We start from the raw sequence: 23,737 nt of genomic DNA on the forward strand, positions 1-23,737 counted from the left end.
ATTCATGTGTGTGGCTGAGAATGAAAGGAGGTAATGGCATGTAATTCCACACAGAGCCAAGGAGAAGATCTTCCAAAACCCTGAAATCAAGCTCATAACTATATACTTAGGCATAAAAGTGGCAGAATTCTCAGAAGTTCAGACCATCCCCATCAGCTCCAGGACCTCAGTGGCAACTGCTTAATGCTCAATACTTCTGAACTTTGGCCACCAGAGAAAATTTTGGTATTGAAGTGCTTTACTAACTTTGAGCTGCTCAAGATTACACACAGGGAGACAGTGGCAGTTATCCAACCCTGTGCCACAGACCCTCCAATCATGGAAAGGGGATACTGTAATGACCCAGCTGTATTTTATACAAAAATACAACAGTGGCTTCCAAAGGCCTTTCTGCATTGTCTTGTTTAGAAACTAGTTATTCAGGCAAACAATACAAGTGAGAAATTTGATCTTAACATTTAGTAGACATTAAATGCAAGTGTTAGAGAGTACTTTTATAGTAGCTATGTAGGGATGCGACTGTTACAATGAGGATTTTAAAGCAAATTCAAGAAGAAAGCAGCTCGGTATTACACAGTTATAAGTCTCATGTCTAATCAGGAGGTACTGAATGGTGACAGTAAAGTTACTAAAATATATAATGTGATTCCTGAGAGCAGAATACAAGAAATTAATGTCAGGCAGTGAAAAGAAGCTGATGGGAGAGAATACCACAGACTATAAAAAGTGGTATTTCATGGAGCAGGGTCAGGAGCCACACAACTCCAGTACAATATGGTGGTCTCAATTCAAGGTCAAGATAAGAGATGAGGAGGGAAAAAGCACTTGGAGCATGGTCAACAGGATCAGCCAACATTTCAGGAAGGCCTGGTAAAGGCTGACCTCTTTATGACATCACACTGCAGGTTTCTAAGTTGCCCTGGCAGGCCCAGGCACAGTTATGATAAGAGTTTGCAGGAGGAACACTCAGTCTCACTGAAATTCAAACAGTGAGCACTAAATACTTTTGAAACTCAGGGTAAGATTATTCAGGAGGTTAACTTTAGGCATCCATCTTGGTGTGAGTGCATTGGTTAAATGCTTGACTCTGATGATGCTCACTACACCCTCATTAGCTAATCACCTTTTTGGGACACTGATCCAATGGACTGAGCAGAGAGGGCTAGCAACTCTGATTTCTAATCTGAATTCTGCTGCTGACTCACTGTGTTACCTGGGCCCAGATCCACTGTTTTCTAGCTGTAAAACTGGGATATTTGTTTGTTTTGTGGTGGCTCCTAAAAGCCTTTGGATATGTCTACACAGCAAGCAGAAACCTTGGTAGCCAGTCTGAGAGCCCAGGTCTACAGACTCAGGCTCATGCTACAGTGCTAAAAATAGCTGTTGCAGCTGGGGCTGGAGCTCAAGCTGTGAGGCCTAGGGAGGAGGTGGGTCCAAGCCCGAATATCTAAACAGCTATTTTTAGCACCGTAGCAGGAGCCTGAGTCTCTAGACCCGAGCGCCGAGACTCGCATCTGTTTCCTGTGTAGATGTACCTGCAGCTATGGCCCAGAATCCCATGTGCTAGGTGCTGGACAAATACAGAAAAAAGACAGACTCTGCCCCAAAGCCTTGCTTCATGGGGGTGTTGAGAGGATTAGTTTAATTAATCCCTATATAATGCTTTATGTTTCCAAAGCTGAGCACCAGTGTCAAATATTATCACACATGAAATGAATTAGCTAAAAGCAGCTTCTGCCCAAGTGTTCTTGAAATTCTGGAGTCATAATTTGAGCTATATTAACTCTATTACTCTTAGATCAGCCTTGTGCTTTTCTAGTTTACCGCACAGGGCAGGTTTGCACAGTGCTTTTATTGTAACCAACCTAAAGGGGCTGGTTGTCCACGTATAACCCCGTTCTTGGTCCTTTCCTCCAGGTCCATGACTTCCTTGTATATCAACTCTGTAAACATGAAAAGAAAAGTAGTTCTACCAATCCAATACTTCAAACTGATAATGATTCATGCACACCTTATTAAAATTAATATTTCAGTTTCATAGGCTTATTACTCTTCTGAATTATTTTTAGACAATGTTAGACTACAAAGAAGGGAACATATTTAGGACTGAAAGTGATGCATCTATTTTCAGCACCCTTCTGCTGCAATATCAAAGGTTCGAAGCTCACAAACTGAAATTGCTCACTGCTTGGTATCTGATTTTGTTCATGTTGCTTTGAGATGGAAGACTTCGAAGTAGAGCCTCAAGGTTGAGGCAAGCAATTCACTCAATGCTACGGAGGCCTCCTGAACAGATGAACAGGACTGATGGAAAACCAAGGAGGGTACAAGGCTCTCTCTAGCTGGGATTAGGATGGCTCAAGACAACATCTTTGAGCAGAACTAGTAACCAGCAGCCCCATAATTCTTGGCTGTGCTTATGTAAGTCCATGACAATAACCCTCGAAGCACACTTGAAAGTTGCAAGACAACTCTCTGCATTAGTAAATATGTTTCTTGAAGAAAGAATGTTCTCCTGCTCCAAGCCATCACTGATTTTCCTCACCCCCAAAACCCCTCCCATGCATGTCTCCATTGTCCTAGTGCAATTTCCTGCCATGGCTCAGCCTGATGCCCTGAGGGACGTTCAAACAATCCAAGTGTCAAATGTTACTGGTGTTGGCCTGCCTCTATCTTCCCAGTTATCTTTGATCCTGGATGATAGCTAACCAAGTATTCTTGTCCAATCAGTTTTTTTTTTTTTTTTTTTTTTAAAAAGCAGAGGCCTAGCCATCGCTTGTTTGAGAGATACCAGCAGATCGTGCATCTCAGATAGGGCTGACAACCCTTTCAAACAAGAGGCTCAAACATACCCCACTAGGTTTCATCAGCTACAACATCCACAGGTCCAGGTCAGATGAGGGTAGGCACAACTCTTGCAGTGTTGTTAGGACACAGGCTGAGATTCAGTAAGGGATAGTGGTACGGCTCTATCATGCAGATCTGAATGTCACCATAAATACCCAGAGGCTGCTCTGAATCAGATCATTCTTTTCTGGCGATTAAAAGCTGCGTGCAGCATGAAAAAGATGCCTCTACAGCCAGGAGGCAGCGCTCTAGGTTGATAAGATGGCTAATCACCCAGAGGTAGTTTTGGTTGGGGAGAAGCACTGGCAGAAAAAAAGGATCCATGCCTTAGATGCAAATGGTCAGTGACAGATTAGAAGTGGCAAATTGAGTAGATCTGTGAGTGAAATATGGAGGAAGGGATTGTTTAGAAACCACTATAAAAGTCAGGGACAGCATACTGGGGTAGAATAGCAACCCACGTGCTATCCACACCTCGCACTAGGGCAGGACAGATGTATTGTACTGTGTTTCAAAGCGGCCTTGGAGGTTACATCAATCTCTTTGGGAAGCCCATAACTGCATATCTCCTACCTCAAGAGGGATATAGAAGAGCCATGGCTTCACTCTCAAGGTGATGGTGATCAAACCACATTATTGGATCATTTGCCTTCCCTTCTAGCTTAACCCCCATGCTGAAAACTATGCCCAGAGTCTAACTGCAAAGGGCTCTGGACTATTTGCTGTAACCTGTGATGGGCACAAAGGCTCTAAGTTCTTATGCTAGCAGGTCAGAGCTGCTACCTGCATGTCCAGTGAAATCCCCCAGAGATGGACCATGAAGCATCCCTCCTACCTCCTTCTCTTTCTGGCAGAAAGGAGGCATTTTCTCCCAGGCACTTTAAGCACCTAAAAGGGTACCAGTCCATTCAATGCATTACACTCTCACATTAAATGCAGCACTTTAAAATGTAATGCTTCTCTGAATCCATCTTAACTGGATCCTATCACAATTAAAAACCCCAAACAATTGAAAATTAACTAGAAATTTGAGATAAACAAGCAAACTCTGCAAGTAGAAAAACATGGTTCCAAGCCTGTTTGAACAAGCAGAGATGGTTATGGTGGGGGATCTTCTATAACTTTACTTTGATAGCTGGATCTGGAATATAAAGCACATGGTCAAAGGCTCAAGAGGCACAGCATGTGACCCATGCACAAGAAGAAATGCTGGCTGCTCTGAGCTCCTGCTAAGTGACTCTGGAAAATGTAATTGATAGTGAATGGACTTTGTGCCTGTCAGTACTCAACGCAAGGCAGGATTACTTTTGACAATATTTTAACCTGGAACCGTCCAAATCCTGTCATATGCTAGATCACAAAGAGGAGGAGGTGTGGGTCGGGAGCAGAGTACCTTGGTTATTTCTAGAGACACTTTTCTAAACAACAAAAACATTTATTACTACCTGCTCACCACCAAGACGTGCAGTGAATGACAACAAAACCCAAGACTAACAAACGTAGGACGCAGCCATGAAAGTCCCTTCTTTGTTCAAGTTTTTAAAACCACAAAGGTTCAGTAATGCACTGAAGTCAATTGTCAACAACAGAGGCTTGGATCCAAGATTTCTTCCTACAAAGTTTGCACTCAGATCTCATCACAGAAGGGTGAGTAGTGTATTTACTACTACATAATGTATAAATAATAAATATATATAGCAGGAGTGGCCAAACTTACTGGACCACCACCACACCCCCAGACTCCCCTCCCCGCTGGGCAGGACCCCTCTGGCCCCAGCACCCTGCCGCAGGGCAAAGGCTCCGTACTCCTCACTCCAGTCTGGTAGGCAGAGAAGGTGGGGGAATAGGAGGCTCCGCAAGCTGCAAATGAAATGTGAAAGAGCCACATGTGGCTCACAAGCCACAGTTTGGCCACCCTTGATGTATACATATATCTGTACAGACACAGACACACACACGAGGATAAAAGTGATATTTGCTATCAGTTGTCTTCTGATTTAGCAATGTATTTGGATAACTTAAAGAGGAGATACAGAAAAGGGCAGATTTATAAAAAAGAGCTTCCACTTGCTGTGAAAGTATTCTTCACAGGTCCCCAAAGCTCAATGACTGCATAATGGCATTTTCTTTAAAACCCAAGAGATACAAGGAAGTTATAACAAGGTCATTGAGAAGAATATCTCAGCACCTACCATAACGTTATCAGCTGTATGACTGAAGTCATAAGGTTAGCATCAACTTGGTAGGATACAGAAACAGCAGATGAAAGTATCTCACAGTTCTATAGATTCTGTGACCATACAATGGGTTTTGAGCAAAGAGTTGAGGTTTTGAAGAAACTTTCATGGTCTTGTATGCAAGTAACCCAGAAGGGATGCATAGGCTTTTGTCACTGCTGTGGTGTTAGGCTTTCGTATTGCCATAGGCACAGCTAACAGGCTTTGATGCTGGGCTGGTGCAGATGTTTAATTAAAAGTAAACACTGGCCAAGAACATGACCTTTGTGACAAATACAGTGTGTTTTGGGGTAAGAGGGCATAATGGTATACCAAAAGTCATGGGCTTTGCAAATCACAGAAACACTTCTCCATTTTTTTTTATACATTTAGCTCTCTATATATCTTGTATAGCATGGTTTTCACATACATACATGTGTTGTAAAGCGCTTTTGACTTCTCTTAATTTCCCATGACAAATAGCTCAAAAATAATTAATACACTGGTCTTTTTTCCTTTAACTAAAACTATGACATCTCTATTTTGTGCCAGGAAAAGTCATGACTTCCTTCATTTTTTCCAGTGATATTTGATTAATCTTATCTACATGGAACCAAAAATCTACCTTTAAAGGCAGAAATGAATATCAAAATTGCAGCATTTACTTTTACTGAAGGAAAATTCTATTTGAAGAAACAGCTAAGAAAGATCTGTAAAACTAAAGGCAGCTGAGCCGCCTTCAGACACACCAGTGACGATAAGAAGTAACTGAAGCAATGGGAGATTAAAAACCAAATATGGTATAATAGAAAAATATAGATGAACTTGGTATTAAGAAGCGAGACTCATTGTGGATCACCAACATCAGTGAAAAAACGTCTCTTAGTAAGGAGGCTAGGTTGATCCTCCATTCCTCCCCACCCTCCCAAACTTTCCAGACTACTCTTTGCTCAGTCTGCAAAGTTTATCCTTGACATGACACATGCTGAATCTACTCCCCCAGAGTCTCAGCATGCTGCCTCTACTGGAAGCAGGGGAGAGGAGCAAGAAAGAGTTCAGTTTCTTGGTGGTAGGGAGCCCTCAGAAGTGGAGATTGAATACTTTGCCACTCCTTTTCCAAAGCACTGAAGAACTGAGAAGTTTTACCACCCTAACAGAAGGTCATGAAGCACAACACAGATGGGCACCCAAGCCCTAGGAAAGTTACCCCTCACTGACAAGTGTTAGCAATGGCTGCAGCTGAACTACAAGGCCTTGCCTACATTACAGAATTTTAGGCAAAAAAAGTATTTCACCAGTTTTCCAACTTTGCTTCATCAGCACTGATGTTTGTCCTAATCTAGACAAATATAAATCCAGCAATACTCTAGGCAGAGTGGACCGTCGCTTTGAGTTTTCTTTTAAATAAAAGGCTACCACGTTAATTAAAACTTTCTAAGGAGCAAGTTTAACTAACATGGCAGTAAACATGCTATAAGCTGTTGGAGCCTTGTCTACAAGAAGGTTCCCCTGGGTGCAGCTGAATGAAACGTTTACTTACTGTAATTGTGGTTCTTCGTGATGTGACACAGAAACAGATTCCATTTAGGTGGCATGCGCCCAGAGCACTGGAGCCAGAGAAATTCACCTAGCAGTACTCGTACAGGGGTGGTGTTCGCGCCTTATGGTTGTAGTCTCCTCCCCTGGCTACATGAAGCAGTGCTGCTCTGACCCTCTCTCAGTTCCTTCGCTCTGAACACCTGCAAACAAGACTCCAATGCAGAGGAGACAGAGGTTGGGCTGTGGAACACAAGTCTACATCCCATCTTGAAGAACCACTATTACAGTAAGTAACCGTTTCTTCTTCTTTGAGTAGATGCAGCTGTGTATTCCTCTTAGGTGACTCACAAGCCAGGAGGTGGGGCTTGAAGACTACCTAAACAAAGACTGAAGGACTGCTCTACCAAAGCCTGCATCTGCCTGGAAGATGTGGTTATGGCGTAATGGTTCATGTACGTACGAATTGATGACCACAAAGCAGCTCTGCATATGTCCAATATGGAAATGTCACTGAGGAGTGCTATGGATGTTGCTTGCACCCTCATAGAGTGAGCTCAGACCTGCTCAGGGAGCAAAGCCGAAGCTATTTCATATGCAGGATGTTATCCATTTGGAGATTGTCTGTGAAGAGACTGCTTGACCTTTCATGGGACCTGCATATGGCACAAATAAATGAGGCGAAGCATAAAAAGGTTTAGTCCTGTCCAAATAAAACCTAGATATTGCCTGATATTTAACGTATGGAGACACTGCTCCTCCGGAGATGAATGCAGCTTGGGAAAGAACACAGGTAAATATACTGCCTGGTTCAAATGAAACTGAGGCCTGGTCTATACTGACTGGGAAATTCGGCGGTAGTTGACGGGAGATACACAAGCTAAGTAGAGTAGATTGCATATCTCCCATTGACTTCCTAACTTCTACTTCACTTTGCTGCGCCAATGGGAAAGGTTACTCTTTTTCTGGGGGTAGATTTATTAAATTGACTTCTGGATCGATTGAGCAGGTCTTTGATTCTTTGAGATTGATTGAGCGGAAGCGATCTGACGGCAGCAAATTTGCAGCCGCCAATGAAGACATACCCTGAGAAACCATTTTGGACTAAAATTTTGGATGTGGCCACACAATCACTTTGTCTTTGGAGAACTGTGTATAAGGAGATTCTGCCATGAGAGCATGCAACTCTCATATGCTCCTTGTGGATGTCATTGCTACGAGAAATGCAGTATTCTGATACAAAAGTAGAATGGGACAAGATGCCAGAGACTTGAACGGAGGTCCCATTAAGGCCACTAGGACTGAGTTAAGGTCTCACAGAGGAACTGGTTCTCCAACTGGAGGATGAGGACATCGGAGCCCTTTTAAGAATCTTGCTACCATGGCACTGGAGAAGACTGATCTTCCCTGAATGGGGGGATGAAATGCTCATATCACTGCCAGATGCACTTTCAGTGAACTAAATGCAAGCTCCAACAACTGAAGGTGCTGCAGGTGCTCCAAAATGTCATGAACAGAGAGCCAGCATTGGTTGGATTCTGTGCGCTAGAGGACCACACAGAAAATTGCTTCCATTTTGCTAATAGGATACACTGGTGGAGGGTTTTTACTGTTATGGAGGACTTCTTGAACAACTGCCAAACACTGATCTTCCTCCTCATTCAGTCATGCAGCAGCCATGCCGTGAAATAGAATTATACATTAGGGTTGGAAGGGACATCAGGAGGTCATCTAGTCCATCAAGCTCAAAGAAGGAGCAACTCCAACTAAATTATCCCAGCCAGGGATTTGTCAAGCCGGGCATTAAAAACCTCTAAGAATGAAGATTCCACCACCTCCCTGGGTTGCCCATATCAGTGCTTCACCACCTTCCTAGTGAAAAACGTTTTCCTAATATCCAACCCAGACCTCCCCCATTACAACTTGAGACCATTGCTTCTTGTTCTGTCATCTGCTGAGAACAGCCTCACTCCATCCTCCCTGGAACCCCTTTTTAGGTAGTTGAAGGCCGTTCTCAAATCCCCTCTCTCTTCTCTTCTGCAGACTAAACAAACCTAGTTCCCACAGCCTCTCCTCATAAGTCATGGGCTCCAGTCGCCTAATCATTTTTGTTGCCCTCCGCTAGACTCTCTCTCTGTCCACATCCTTCCTGCAGTGGGGGGCCCAAAACTGGACACAATACTCCAGATGTGGCCTCACCAGTGCTGAATAGAGGGGAATAATCACTTCTCTTCATCTGCTGGCAATGCTCCTACTAATGCAGCCCAATATGCTGCTGGCCTTCTTGGCAATAAGGGCACACTGTTGACTCATATCCAGCTTCTTGTCCACTGTAACCACAGATCCTTTTCTGCAGAACTGCTGCCTAGCCAGTCGATTCCCAGTCTGTAGCTGTGCATGGGATTCTTCCATCCTAAGTGGAGGACTCTGCACTTGTCCTTGTTGAATCTCAGCAGATTTCTTTAGGCCCAGTCCTCCAATTTGTCTAGGTCACTCTGTATCCTATCCCTACCCTCCAGAGTATCTACCACTCCCCACAACAAAGTGTCATCTGCAAACTTGCTGAGGGTGCAATCTAACCCATCCTCCAGATCATTAATGAAGATGCTGAACAAAACCGGCCCCAGGAACAACCCCTGAGGCACTCCGCTTGTTACCAGCTGCCAACTAGACATTGAGCCATTGATCGCTACTCGTTGAGCCCAATGATCTAGCCAGCTTTCTATCCATCTTACAGTCCATTCATCCAATCCATACTTCTCTAACTTGCTGATAAGAATACTGTGGGAAACCGTATCAAAAGCCAAGGTATACCTTGCTAAAGTCAAGGTATATCATGTCCACCGCTTTCCTCACATCCAGAGCCAGTCCTCTCATCATAGAAGGCAATCAGGTTGGTCAGACCAGACTTGCCCTTGTAGAATCCATGCTGACTGTTCCTGATCACCTTCCTATCTGCAAGGGAGCTGAGCACAGGATGCAAGGTATGGCCTTGGTTATGAATGAGTAAGTTGGGACGGGGAGGAAGAGGTATGGGAAGCTGAATAGATAGTACGAGAAGGTCGGAGAACCAGTACTGCCTAGGCCACACTAGAGCAATGAGAATGAGCTTGGCTTGGTTTGTGACGAGCTTGAGGATGACCTGAGGGATGATCAGGATTGTGGGAAAGGCGTACAGGAAAGCCATCTGCCAGCTGAGGTGAAAAGCAACAGACAGGGAGACTGGACTGAGGTCTCCCGGGAGAACAGAACAAACTGACATTCCCAGTTGTCCCTTGTAGGAAACAGGTCAATCATCGGGATGCCCCACATTGCAAAGATGATCTGGAGAATCAGTAATCAGTCATCCAAATATGGGAAGATTTGAATTCCCTTCTTCCTGAGATACTCCATAACAATGACTATGGATTTGGTAAAAAAATTGGGGACAGAAGAAAGGCTGAATGGAAGCACTCTGTACTGAAAGTGGTGCTCCACCACAATGAATCAAAGGAATTTTCTGTGACTCGGCAAAATTGTCACATGCAAGGAGGAGTCCTGAAGGTCCAGAGCAGCAAACCAGTCATTCTGAACAATGCAGAGAGAATAGCTGATAGTGACCACTCCTAACTTCATATACCCAATATATCTGTTGAGATCACAAAAGTTGAAGATGGGTCTCATCTCTCCCTTGGATTTAGGGCACCAGAAAAGTACTGGGAGTAGAAGCCATGACCCAGATGTTTTGGCAGAACCTCCTCCACTGCTCCCAAAGCCAGTAGAGTAGACCTCGAGGAGCAGTATCTTGTGAGAAGGGTCCTTGAACAGGGACGGGGAGGGGGAGGGAGCGTGGGGAGGAGCTGTGGAGAGGAACTGGATAGCATAACAATATGACAGTGCTTAGGACTAGTTGTCGGTGGTGATCAAGCTCCAAGCACTGAAAAAGCAGGCAGCTTGTCCTCAAAGGAGTGAGATGTCATGGGAGGAACAGTGCTCTGAAACAAGGAGTCAAAATGGGCGCTTGGGGGATGGGTGCGTGGCCTGGCTGGACCCCAAGTCCACTTTCTCCTGTGGGATCTCCCTCTTTCTGGGGTTGTCCCATTACCTCGGGGTTGGGAGGAGGTAGGGGAGAGGAGGAGGAGGAAAGTCTGCAGTGCACATTTGGCCAGCCTATACTCCTGCTGCTGTTGGTGCACCGCCGGCGTGCACATCTCCAAGAATTGCGGGGTAGCCCTGGGGTCCTTGAAGGAGTGCAGTCTCTCATCAGTTTTGTCCAAGAACAGCGTTTCCCAGTTAAAGTACAAATCTTCAATGGCTCGCTAGATATGGGGGCAATACCTGAATTTTGCAGCCAGGAAGCCTTCCTCATGGTGACCACAGAGGCCACTGCCCTGACTGAGGTGCCTGTAACGTCTAGCATGGACTGCAAGGACATCTTAGCCACCAAGCAGCCTGCAGTGACAAATGCCTGAAATTTCTTCCATGAGACCTCAGGCAGCTGGTCTGTGAACTTTGACCTAGCTGTCCAGTTAACAAAATTGTACTTGGACAGCAAGGCTTGCCGGTTAGCAATTCGCATCTGTAAGGAAGAGGAGGTTTAAATCTTCCTGCCCATGAGGCCCAATGATTTAGAGTCCCTATCCTGGGGGATGGACTTAAATGTGCCCTGCCAGGCTCTGTCATTCACCGCAGTTACAACTAGGGAATTCGGGGCCGGATGGGAGTAAAGCCTCTGAAATCCCTGCATGGAAATGAAATAGTTTTCCAAGCACTTAGTTGCAGGCAGTATTGAAGCTGGCATGCTCCAGAGCACAGAGCTCCATGCCTTAGCACGTCCAAGGAGCACACCATTGATAGGTAGGGTGATTCTCCCACAGACAGCTGCAGGCTATCCACTAATTTGGCAGGTGTTCTCTTGGAAGAGCTCCACTTGGAAAGCATCTATGGGTCGCAAAAGGTAGTGGTATGCCTTAAAATCCTCTGGTACCAAAGAGAGGGATGAACCAGACAATGCGGAATTGTCTGGAGATGAAGAAGAGGCTCTTAACCGGGCTAAAAGGTGGAACTTGTTCCAGGGCTGATGGACCCAGATGGGACAACTCTGGAGGCCCCACAGGGACGAGGCATGCTGGTACCCAGGCCTGTGGCAGATCAACCATCACCAACACAGACCAGGATGGTGATCTCACCTTTGAGTGAGACTGGTGGCCAGTAGGCACTGGGCCAGGGGCCACTATCCCAACCATGAGATGAGTGCCAATCCCAGCACCTGTAACAGTCCATCGCCAGTCCCCAATGCTGGTCAAGGGATGGACAGCAGGAGGATGACAACTGTCACTCAGATGCCAAGGAGCTTTGGGCTCCCGGGGATGAGGGCAGAGCGAGACTTGAGGCAGCAGGTAACCAGTCTGATTTGTCCGTCACCTAGAATGAAGCAGGAAGCAGTGCTGTCACTGGAAGCTGGTACTGAGTATGAAGTGGCATCAATCCTAAAGACAGCAGCGGTATTGAAGCGTTTGACAGCACCCATTTTAAGGGCAGCGAAAGCTGCCATGGTAACATTTGCAGTGCTGACTGCAGCGGTACCGAGGTCCTCCGTATAGATCCCAGCACTGGCCCTGCTTCCACAACCTATGAAAGGGGAACATTGGGGTGAGGTGCTAACAGACCTGAGAGTTCAGTGGCTTGTTCAGTCAACAGGCAAAGTCCTGGACTAAAGGAGAGGTCAGGACCGAAAGGCAGAAGAGGGGTATAGCTGACATGGAAATCTCACTCATCCATACTGGACTCAAAAGGACAGGTGGAGGTCAGAACCCAAGTCAAGGGTACAAGGTTTCTAACCTCCCTACTCGGTACCAGGGAAGGGTTAGAGGTACACCCATGTCATCCTACACGCTTGCACCAACTCCATGCCAGTCCACGCTTTTTCCGGGGGAGGCGAAAGTGTTTCTCCGAGACCTGGAGCAGCCTCAATCAGTCTTATGTGACCTTCTCCTTGGTGCAGATGACTAGGAAGGGCTCCTCCATTTCTTCAGGTCTGCGCCTGCTCCAGAATGCAAAGCAGCTGCACTCTTGGAACCTGAGGGCAATCACCAACGCAATGAGGGCCTTGGTTCTGGAGCAGGTGCTGCTTCAGGTGAAGGTCCTGAGCCACTTGAGTCTGTTTCTTGAATGATTGGTAAATCGCACAACGCTCTTTAACGTGGGCCTCACTGAGACAGAGGAAGCACCACATGTAGGGATTGCTGCTGGGATGGCTCCTACACATGAAGGACAACGTTTAAACCCCAGCAAGGGCATCACTGAGAAAACTAAACTAATACAACTAACACCAAGTTAACGCTAAAGATACTAACTACAACAGAGCCTTAGAGTTACGAACACCTCGGGAATGGAGTTTGTTTGTAACTCTGAAGAAAACGTTATAGTTGTTCTTTCAAAAGTTTAAAACTGAACATTGACTTAATACAGCTTCAAACTTTACTATGCAGAAGAAAAATAATACTTTTAACCATTTTAATTTAAATGAAACAAGCCCAGAAACTGTTTCCTACCTTGTCAGATTTTTTTTTTTTTAAAGTAGTTTAAGATTTGCTGTATTTTTTTTTTTTTGGGGGGGGGGGGGGGCGGATTGGGGGGGGATGAGAGAGTCTCTGCTGTGGCCTGATTGCATACTTCCGGTTCCAAATGAGATGTGTGGTTGACCAGTCAGTTTGTAACTCTGGTGTTCATAACTCTGAAGTTCTACTGTATATACAATAAGAAGAAAAACTAACTAGTTGAAGAGTTGTGAGGTTTAGACCACGCAGAGCTCCAACTCCAGTCATAGGCAGTAAGAAGGAACTGAGGGAGGCTCAGGACACTCAACATGATCTTGTCCTTGGCTACACTTGCCATTAAAGCATGCTTGGTGCCAGGTCAGCTTCACCCACAGCTGACACCATTATCAGCAATAAGTAATTTTCCTAGGTTAGACAAATGCCAAGGGTGAAAGCATGTTCCTTATCTCCTGGACCAGGGCAATCTTTATTGGCCAGAGACCCAATCATCTTACCAGAATTCTGTGTGAATCCGATCTCTACCATGGAAGAGCACTACCGTACCATAATTGTGCCTTTAAGAAGGCTCATTAACTAAACAATTAGAATTGCAAGCATGCTATGTGCAATTCATTTAACACATGGATTCAGAAGAGGTACAGTAATAATCTAACCTTCGCATATACTTAAAAAATATGCAAGTTTGTAAGCTGTGAAAGACTCTGAAGCTGCTGATCACTCCAACTTCTTAACAGAACTCTGGTAACAGTAATCCTTTATTGGATGGCAAGCCCCAAAGACAAAATTTAATATGTTCTTCTTACCTTTCCATTCTTCTATTGTGTGCTCTCTTTCATCTAACTGCTTGTCTGGTATCTTTGGTGGAGGCTGCAAACAGAATTGATGCATGATAAACAACTCAAACAACTAAAGTAAAATGAAAGGGAAAACACACATCACCTAATAGGAAGGCTGTTGTACAAAGAATAGTTTTCAGAATTTCAACCCAATCATTTAAAAATATTGTCATGCCGGGCCAAAACTGTTAGAAACAGTCATCTCATATCCAGCCACTTTTCTATACTTCATGTCATGTTTCAAACTCTGAGAGAATAATAGTTTTTCTTGCATTATTACAGTTACGTTCGACACACATGGCTAAACGAAGATATTCTATCTAGATACAGGATTTTCCATACCTGACTGCCATTGGGCATTTACTGTCAATAGTTCATTTTCCTCTCTGCCAGTTGTAAATATTCTGCAGAATTCTAGTTGCACAATTTCCATGAAATGCTGTTCAGGATGTTGAAATGCCTTCAATTCTTACTGGGTCATAGCCATCTACCCCCATCCTATTCAGACACTTATTTTTCAGCTTATTTCAATCAACTGAAAAAGTGATGTACTTTTATGCTTCAACTAATCACATTCACCAGTGGTGGTATTTGACAGCACAAGCTCTTGCACTAAAGTTTTGCCTATGGCATTTATTTTGTTAATGTTGAGATACTACCAAATTGCCCTAACTAGTAAAAATTCATGGATGTGAGAAGAGGAGGAAGGTGTCAATGGCTCAAATTCCTGTTAAATGCATCAGGTACGCATAGGTATGACTGAGGAAAACATTTGGTTCAATAAATCCAGGGCCTGATTTTCAGGAGGCTTTTAAGTGTGATATTTGCATGTCTTATTTTGAGGTACAATCACCATGATTATGCATAGAAATGCATAGAAACAAATCACATTTGCCTGAAATTTTGGCCCCTAGAGAAAAAATTCTAACAAACATGCCTAACAATTTCAGCTACAATACTGACAGTTTCAGGTCAGAAAAGTATTATTAAGGCAGGCAGTAACACCAATCATCATATGACAAGTCGGCTTTCTTCAGTAGAGCACCCCACTAACAAGAGACCAAAGCCAAGAACTTACTGCTTCTGCTTCAGATGGATCATACCAGACATTGATGTATGGGTGCTGCAGGGCTTCATCCACAGAGATCCTTTTAGAAGCATCTATAACCAGCATTTTTGATAACAAGTCCCTTGCTTGACTGGCTGCAAGAGTGAAATTTTCTATTTAGGTTAATACTGAATGCACATTAGACAATGTTTTAAATCTTATGAACAGACACCCTTAAAAGCCTTAGAGAGTAGACAAATTACAGTTTTAAAGTCTGCACAGGATTCAGCAAAGCTGGTACTATATAAAAATGCTACATAAAAAAAGCAAGGTCAAAATAATGAGTAAAACTGGGGAGAGAGAGTTTATGAATTTGCATCATATGTAACAAGAACAGAACAGTCACATGGCAGAGTCAACAAATCAGTACCCAGTCATAGTCCTCCTTCATGCAAAGAAGGTAATTGGATACGTTTTCATGTCTGATGAGTTTTATTGATACATGTGTCCCCAGTGACTAGATGGATATACTGAAATGGCCATTTCTGGAAAAAAAAAAATCAGAAGCTGGACCGCTACCTGATTAAAAAAAAATATCCATGGGATAGAGAACATCACACAAAAGAAAAAAAGAGAAACCTGGTAATTAGTGACAGTTAAGTAGCTATTCCTTAATATGAAGGACTGCCTCCTACCTCTCCCCGCAAATAAATCTGTCATCACAAACAACATAAGTGAACTCAGAACAGTTAAGCTCTTGATTGGATTCAAACAGGTTTGTACAGGAGCACTGTAGTCATAGGACTTTAAGGTCAGATGGGACCATGATGATCATCTAATTTGACTTCCTATATATTGCAGCCACGGAACCTCTCCTACCCACTCCTGCAATAGGCCCATAATTTCTGACTTTGTTACTGAAGTCCTCAAATCATGATTTAAGGGCTTCAAGTTACAGAAATCCACCATTTACTCTAGTTCAAATCAGCAAGTGACCCGTGCCCCACACTTCAGAGGAAAGTGAACCCCTCTTCCAATCTGATCTGGGGAGAAATCACCTCCCGATTTCAAATATGGCGAACAATTAGACCCTAGGCAAGTGGGCAAGAGCCACCAGCATACTGAGGGAGAAGTTTCCCACCATACAGTTAAATTATCAGTGTTGGATCCAATTTTATTTAACATCTTTATTGATCATCTGGAAGAAGAGGTGGTGAGGAAGCAGGGCAAACTCCAGCCAGATCAGAGAAACAAATCATGAGGGGCTCAACAAATGGGTAGGAAATAAAATGTGACTAAACAAGGGGAAATGTACAGGCTAGTGCATTTAGGAAAAAATATCCTAATACTTTTAACAAGCTGGATATAATAGGAAAGCAACTGGAAGGGAGCCTGCAGTATAACACTGTGGCAAACCCACCTAAAAAGGCCAATTAAATTTTGGTTCTGTGTGTGCGCCATCCATCATGAAATGAACCTGGGTTGCGTCGCTCCCTACTCTGTATTCCAGCTGCAAAACTACAACAGGTGAATACTATGTTTGGGCACCTCAATGTTGGAAAGAAACAAAATTGGTGAGAATTCAGAGAGAAGATAAAAAAAAGTGATTAAGGGGATGAAGAAGGTAACAGCTAAGTTGTACAGATTCATGACACTAAAAGGAGGGGGCTCTGAATAACAGTTTACAAGAGTTTGAAAGGCATAAACACTGAAGAGGGAAAGAATCATTTAGGTTGGGTCCACAGAGGTAGAACTAGGAGTAAAGAGGTGAAATTAAGAAAAAAAAAAAGTCTAGATGACAGGAAAATATTTCTGACTGATTTTGATACTGAACTGTAGAACAGTCTCTCAAAGATAATGGGTGGCATCCATATCATTCGAGTTACTCAGAACTCAACAGAAAGTAAAGTAGGGGAAGTCTTGTAGTAGCTAGGAAGTAGTGGGGTTAGGAGATGGACCCGCTAGAGTACATCTTTTCAATATATAGTGCCTAGGATTCCTAGATTTTAAGGCAAGAAGGGACAGTTATGATCTTCTGGTCTGACCTCCTGTACAACACAGGCCAGAGAACGTCCCCCAAAACAATCTGCAGAGCAGATCTTCTAGAAAAACATACAATATTGATTTAAAAACGGTCAGTGATGGAGAATCCACCACTGCCCTTGGTAAATTATTCCAATGGTTCATTATGCTCACAATTAAAAATTTACACCTTATTTAGACAAACTATTTAGAGCAAGTAAATACAAGTTAATGTTGTAGACAGCAGAACTAACCATATTAGGAAAGCCATACTTTTAAAATTCAGTTAATTCAGTGTAAGAGCCTCTATCACTGCAAAACGTTTTTTACAATGTGGAGTTTCCAGTGTTTCAAAATTACCTCACTGCATACATAAACAGTACAAGAAACCATTCTCCATGTGTAAACCCAGAGGCAAAGAGGACAGTTCGGAACATTTCAATATCTCTTCTTCCCAGGAATCCTCCTACCCCTAAGTGGGCTGATAGTGGAAATGAAAAATCCCTATTTGAGATATCACCTAGGCTGTCCTATGAACAGGCAAAGATTATGATAGTGAGCATCTTCCATCCTCCTTTGAGCCTCAAGTGATTTTTTCCAAAGCTCCATAAGACCAGGCGATAACAGACTATATTGCTTCAAAACACTAGCAAGTTAATCACCTTTTGCTAGAGTACAAAATGTGATGAGCCCATGCTACTTTATGGAGCTAAGTAGCAGCTGACTTCTAGCACCAAGAAACTCTTATTTCCAGAACAAAGGGAATCCAGAGCCAAAAGGTATGGGTAGACAAGATACAAAAAAGATGTACATTAATCTCTTAAGAGAAAAGAATTCTGGCTACATATTTTATATCCTTTTTGCCTTTTTCCTTCATCCCCCATTTCCTCCAACATCCACAACCCTAAGCAGTTTTAGAGTCAGTTGTGAATGAAAATATCTGTTTCTGGGTAACAAAGAAGCCGCTTCAAGAATATATAGCAGTAGCTCAGAAGAAAACAGGAAAAAGGAGATAAAAGTAATCTCAGCACATACATCTAATCCCTTGGTAATAATATTTTAAAGCTTAACTCTTTAAAAGATTCATTTGATAATGGACAAAATTTAAAAAAACTTTCATTCATGAAGCTACTACAAATAGTAAAAATGATACAACAGATATGTACAGATCTTACCTTTAAGTTTGTTGTGCTCAGAATCAGCTGGGAAAAGTACATCTGGGAAGAGTTTCTCAAAACTATATCCAGCATATTTAGGTCTATTCTCCACATAAGTCCGCACTGTTGGCTGCAATTTCTTCATGAATTCCGGGCATGGTGTTCCTAGCTGCTCAATAACTTTATTCCACTGATCAATATCTAAGGTCAAGTAGCTAAGAAAAACATGGCATGTCTAACATCCAGTATAAAGGCTATGTTAAAACGATACAAAATACTTAACGGAGATGAAGGTAGCAAGCCATAATAAAGAACAAGACACTTACTATTAGGAAGGACTATCTTGTCAAACAGAACAGGGATGATGAATAGTTGTAAGCTTGGCTGAACAGTACTGCAGCTACTATTGATTTTACCCATAAAATTCCAGAACTACCAAAGGATACACTTGAAGAAAGCATAGTGAGTTACAAACCCACTGAGTTATTAAAACAAAGCTCAAATATAAGTTTAACAGAAATCTATGAAAAGTGTTAACTTCCTAATCTTACCATGTTTACTATTTGTATCATTGTCCAGAAAGCAGTCATAGTCGAGCTCTGTTAGATTCAACTCCCAAATAGTGCTAGGCATCAGTAAGGCATTTGAGGGAAACGCCAATCCTGGGTGTTTTAACTATATACTCGACAGCCATGTCAAGCTCTGTCTCTGCGATACATGAAGCGTGTACTAACTAGGACAGATGTCATTTTTGAGCAACGCAGATGTGCACACCAGGGTTGAAATCCTGGCCCAATGAAGGCAATGGGAACTTTGCCTGTGCTTCTCCTTAAGTATCTCCTACTTAAGTGTGAGATACGACAGTCATGAGCACATTATAAAATGCCTATGAAAGACAGACTTATGTAACAAAGCCCCAGAAATATACTGCAGTTCTCATTTGAAGTGGCATAAGTACAAGAAAGTGCTAATTACTACAGCAAGTCATAAAATTAAAGCCAAGCTTTTCAAACTCAAATGAACAAAGATAAGTGCATAAATGAGCAGGGCTTAATTTTCAGTGCTGTTGAGCACTTGCAGCCCCCTCTAGAGTAAAACAAAAACCGGGGTTGGTCAGCAGATGTGAAGAAAAACTAAGCTATTTTTATTAAGGCACCTAAACTTTGGGCATGCACATTTGAACATTTGAGATCTCGTGTCTTAACATAACAGAAAGTGTCACCAATTCAGTAAGGTACTTGTTGGATCAAATTCTAAGTATGTAACAAGTCCCACTGAAGTAAATAAGACTACTCGTGTGCCTGAAGTTAGATATATTTAAGTAATTAAGCTGAATCAGGGCCAATGTCTCAAACAAATAATTGCAGCCCTGACAGTTGGATGATTCAGAGTAAGACTGATAATTCTGCTCCTATCTGGAAATATGGAAAATCAGAATTTAAGGGTTTTGGCTTTTTCCAGTAGCTTTACCTTTAAAACCAACACATTTTTATGCTGATTTTAATGCTTCATTTAACCAATGAAATTAGCCAAAGCGTTTTGAAGGGATGGGGGAGTGAACAGAACTTTGCACAAACTAAGCCTCTGATTCCTAGTAATGTCTATTGGTAATGTAGATCCTTTCAGTCCTAGTTTTCATCTAACAAGTCCTCTGCTGGAAGTATCTTTAATATGGCAATGCCAAGAGAGAGAGACTGCAGTCTCATTCACTGAATGGAAACAAAGGTATGGTAGGGATTTCTAAAAGATGTTTTGAAGATTCACTTTTTACTATATTTCATGTTACATATATAGATTTATCTATCTACATATTCTACTAAATAAGATAATCGTCACTGGAGCTTTTCTGTAAAGTAGCACACAAAGCATAAACTGAGGCAACTTGATACCAGCCAGACTGGTTAAGAATTTTTTAAATGTCAGCTTACAAACACAAAAAGCAACATTATTGAAGTGTTTAGACAACAGCTGAAAATAGCTGAATAGTAGACCACTCCATTAAATGTTCGGTTAAAAGGGGAAATCAAAACATAAGAGGTAAAACCACTGTACAACAAAAGAAATCCAACTTAGTTATAGCAACACCCAGAAGCAATTGATAGGCACTACATTCAAAATAAAGGGGTAAAAAACCTCAGTGTGTCCAAGTGGATAGCTGCTTGTCTCTCTCTAAAGTTAGTCTGCATGAATTGCTAAATACAGCATTGCAAGCCACAGGCATTTCCTTTTTTTTTTTTTAAAATGATATCCCTATAAACATCTTTCTGACAATCAGAACTAAAAATCATGATCTCACAAATGGTATTTTGAAACAGTAATTAAACAGTGTCTTAGCAGTCAGCAGTGGAGCAGACAAAGATTACTCTGACATGGAACTGAAATGCTGCAGTATGTTTTGACCTTTCAAAACTACATCCTAGGCCAAATGTAAGGATACGATCTGTACCAGGAAATAAAACACCACCTTTGATCATTTCTCCCATGATGCACCCAACTGACCAAATGTCAACTGAAAACAAAATGCAATGACATTAACATAAAAAGGTAGTTATTAAAATAAAATTTAAAAAAAATAATCCACACATACGTGAAGTAAGTATAAAAAAGCAGTGTGTAATGAAAATGAGTGAGGGTGAATGTGCGCTAACTACGGTACCAGCAGAGACTATGTCCCACTGCTAAATGCAGCCTGAGTATAAGTTCTTACCTCAACAATTTTTTAAATGTATCACAAAAAATGCATGTCCATTTAAGAAAAAATTGACCCATCTGCCTTTTCAAGAGACAACATTAGAAGGTTCATTGCCTGACTAATTCACCTGCTGCAGAAGCACAAGGATACAGTCCCTTCCTGGAAAGAGGATTTTGTGGCAAACCATTTCGCCCATAATGCACCCCACAGACCATAAATCCACTATGTTTGTAGCACAAAAAGAAGGAAAAGCAAAGCAAACGGTCATTTAAAATTAAAGAAGCATAACGTGATTGCATCCTATCAACTGCAGACAGCACAGGAAGGAAAGAAATCATTTTGGGATTAAGCAGTGAAACTATTTTAATTTACAGTATCTTTAAGGATTATCTTTTCATCTGGCTCAAAGAAAAGTCAGAATAGCAGCCTTTTGCTTATATACATTGTCTAAAGATAGAGTGAAAGAGATGCACAAATATCACACAGTTTAAAGCCCATCTTGAAGTTCTGGGGCTTGGAATAACAATAAATAGATTTGCTTGAAATAGCAAAGGTAAGTATTTGTTTAAATGTTTCATTGTGCTTGTGAGAGTCATTTTAAAGCCAGCAAATTAAATTGCCATTCGAGAGAAGAAAGCGTGTTTCAGTAGTGCATATTTTAAAACAGAATTTATGGTTTACGGGCTAAATTTGATTAAGTAGAAAACTTTTGCCAAGTATTTCCTGAAAAGTGCTTTACCGTGCAGTCCTCTCTCCCTTTAAACAAACAGGGAATACAAGCAGTAAAAGATCATCTAGCATTTTAGAGGATCAGTTAACAAGATTAGTATATTCCGGTAAGTAGTTAGACTAGAAATAATTGATTTTAAAATACTTCTCCAGCAACATCAGAATGTAATGTTGTCTGATAGAAAAGAAACAAATACTCATAATAATACAAGTTTGTATATACAAAGTACATAGACTTTCTGCCCTACCTCTTTCTCAAAAAAAAAATCTCAATAACCCTGGAACACATCCCCAATAAAGTACAAGTATACTTCTTACAGGTTTGCCAAATTTTCTTTGCTAGTGTTGCCGATTTTTATGCAAGAGTTTTCTTGAAACCATAACGACTTTGTATTATTACAATTAGCTCCTTGTCTGATAAAGTAGAATTTCACTGAAGTAGAAAACAATGAGTTTAAACTGAGAACACTTGCATAATAAAAGCACATGTAATAGTACTGAGCAGTTAAACAAACTACAAACAGAGTTGCTTTTTACTCAAAATATTCCCTTACCCCATGTTTAAGTGTTCCTCTAAAATATTACCTAAATCAATCTCCTGATCACAACAACATTTCTACATATTAGATGTTAAAATTAAGGGCCTGGTTCATTTAAAAAAAAAGTTTGTTGCTTTTAAATCCCAAATCATAATTACATGACTTGTGGCACATAAGTCACCACTACATTTGATTATTAGTATTAATATTTTCGTTAACTGTTTTCAGGTATTTAAGAACAGTGCATTTTTGGCACCAAAAAAAAAAAAAAAGGTAAAATTTTGTTCTTGACAGTTCAGTGAAGATTCTAAATATTGGTCTTTTCACCTGCAAAACAATCCTCTGCTCTCATGAAGAGAAATGCACCCAAAACTTACTGGAGATAATCTGGGCTCAAAGTGATAAAAATGAATTGTGTGGCAAGTGAGGGAAGAGCAATAGTATATGAACATCAAGGATTTGTCTTCATGCATCAAAAACCAGGGATTTTAAGAGGCTCAAATGAGTTAATGTTTGAGCAAAGCAGTTGTTTCTCTCTTCAAAATCTCCAGAAGTTTGCTCTGAAGAACACTGTCAATCACTAAGGTTCCTTTACAAAGATTTTGTGATGCTAAAATATAACTAAACCTTAAGAGATGGTCTCAGGAAGTTTGGAATAAAAGATCTTGGGTCAAAAATTATCTTGATGAGACATTTTCATATTACTTTTCCTATTCTTCTACTTGTGATAAAGTGTCTGTTGTCTAAAATCCCTATTTGAGTAGCACTTACTCCCTATTAAAATTCCAAGAAAAAAACCCACCTATGTTAAAGTGGAAGTGAAATTGATATTACACATTGGTAATAAATGGTAAAAGTATTACAGAGATGTTTGAATTTCCTCGGTTTATAATCCTTGGTTTGATTAAGAACAACATCCCTGTAATGTTTTTTTATCCTTAGGTTACAGACACATATACTGAACTGTAACTGCATTTTAACAGTTTTGTCTCGAACTTTGAAATCTTTTTTTTTAATTAGCATACACAAACACTAAACAGAAACCCAAAGAGATTGTTACCATCTGATATTTCTATTAAAGGGATGTATCATCATCCTTAAATCTTTTACAGCTCTTTTTGATCAGCCAATGTGCAATGATAAATCTGACCTTTAATGTGCCCAGTCTGTATTTCCACATTTCAACTGACCAGTGTGCTCTGACAGCTTTGGTGCAACAGGGAATCTGCTATGGAAATTTTAAAGTGTACTAATTCTTGTAGAAGATATCTGTACTAATCATTACATTTGATCCATTCTACTGATTTTACACAGTATGTTAGAAGGTAATTCTTGGAAGAGAGGAAGGTGATCAGGAGCAGGCAACATGGATTCACCAGGGGCAAGTCATGCCTGACCAACCTGATTACAAAAAGGTGACTGGCTCTGTGGATGTGGGGAAAGCGGTGGACGTGATATACCTTGACTTCAGCAAAGCTTTTGATAGTCTCCCACAGTATTCTTATCAGCAAGTTAAAAAAGTATGGGTTGGATGAATGGACTGTAAGATGGACAGAAAGCTGGCAAGATCATCGGG

At 41.6% G+C, this 23,737-nt stretch overlaps 1 protein-coding gene across 3 annotated transcripts in view; it reads right to left on the reverse strand.

The window, feature by feature from the left end:
* The window catches only part of MAPK8 (mitogen-activated protein kinase 8), a 98,746-nt gene that overhangs the window by 5,595 nt on the left and 69,414 nt on the right, over window positions 1-23,737 (reverse strand). For 2 of the 3 annotated variants that reach the window (XM_067538978.1, XM_067538960.1), the window contains exons 8-12: window positions 20,639-20,710; window positions 18,220-18,402; window positions 15,053-15,177; window positions 13,942-14,005; window positions 1,866-1,943 (exon numbers count right to left, since the gene is read on the reverse strand). In XM_067538978.1, coding sequence (XP_067395079.1) covers window positions 1,866-1,943; window positions 13,942-14,005; window positions 15,053-15,177; window positions 18,220-18,402; window positions 20,639-20,710 — 522 coding nt within the window. Of the gene's footprint in view, window positions 1-1,865; window positions 1,944-13,941; window positions 14,006-15,052; window positions 15,178-18,219; window positions 18,403-20,638; window positions 20,711-21,043; window positions 21,116-23,737 lie in introns of all 3 variants that reach the window. The other variant, XM_067538968.1, reaches the window with a different exon arrangement.

This window comes from Emydura macquarii, unplaced genomic scaffold, assembly GCF_026122565.2.
Source record: "Emydura macquarii macquarii isolate MOO-44397 ecotype Brisbane River unplaced genomic scaffold, CSIRO-AGI_Emac_v2 contig_67, whole genome shotgun sequence".
In the NCBI taxonomy this organism is placed as follows: Eukaryota; Metazoa; Chordata; order Testudines; family Chelidae; genus Emydura; species Emydura macquarii.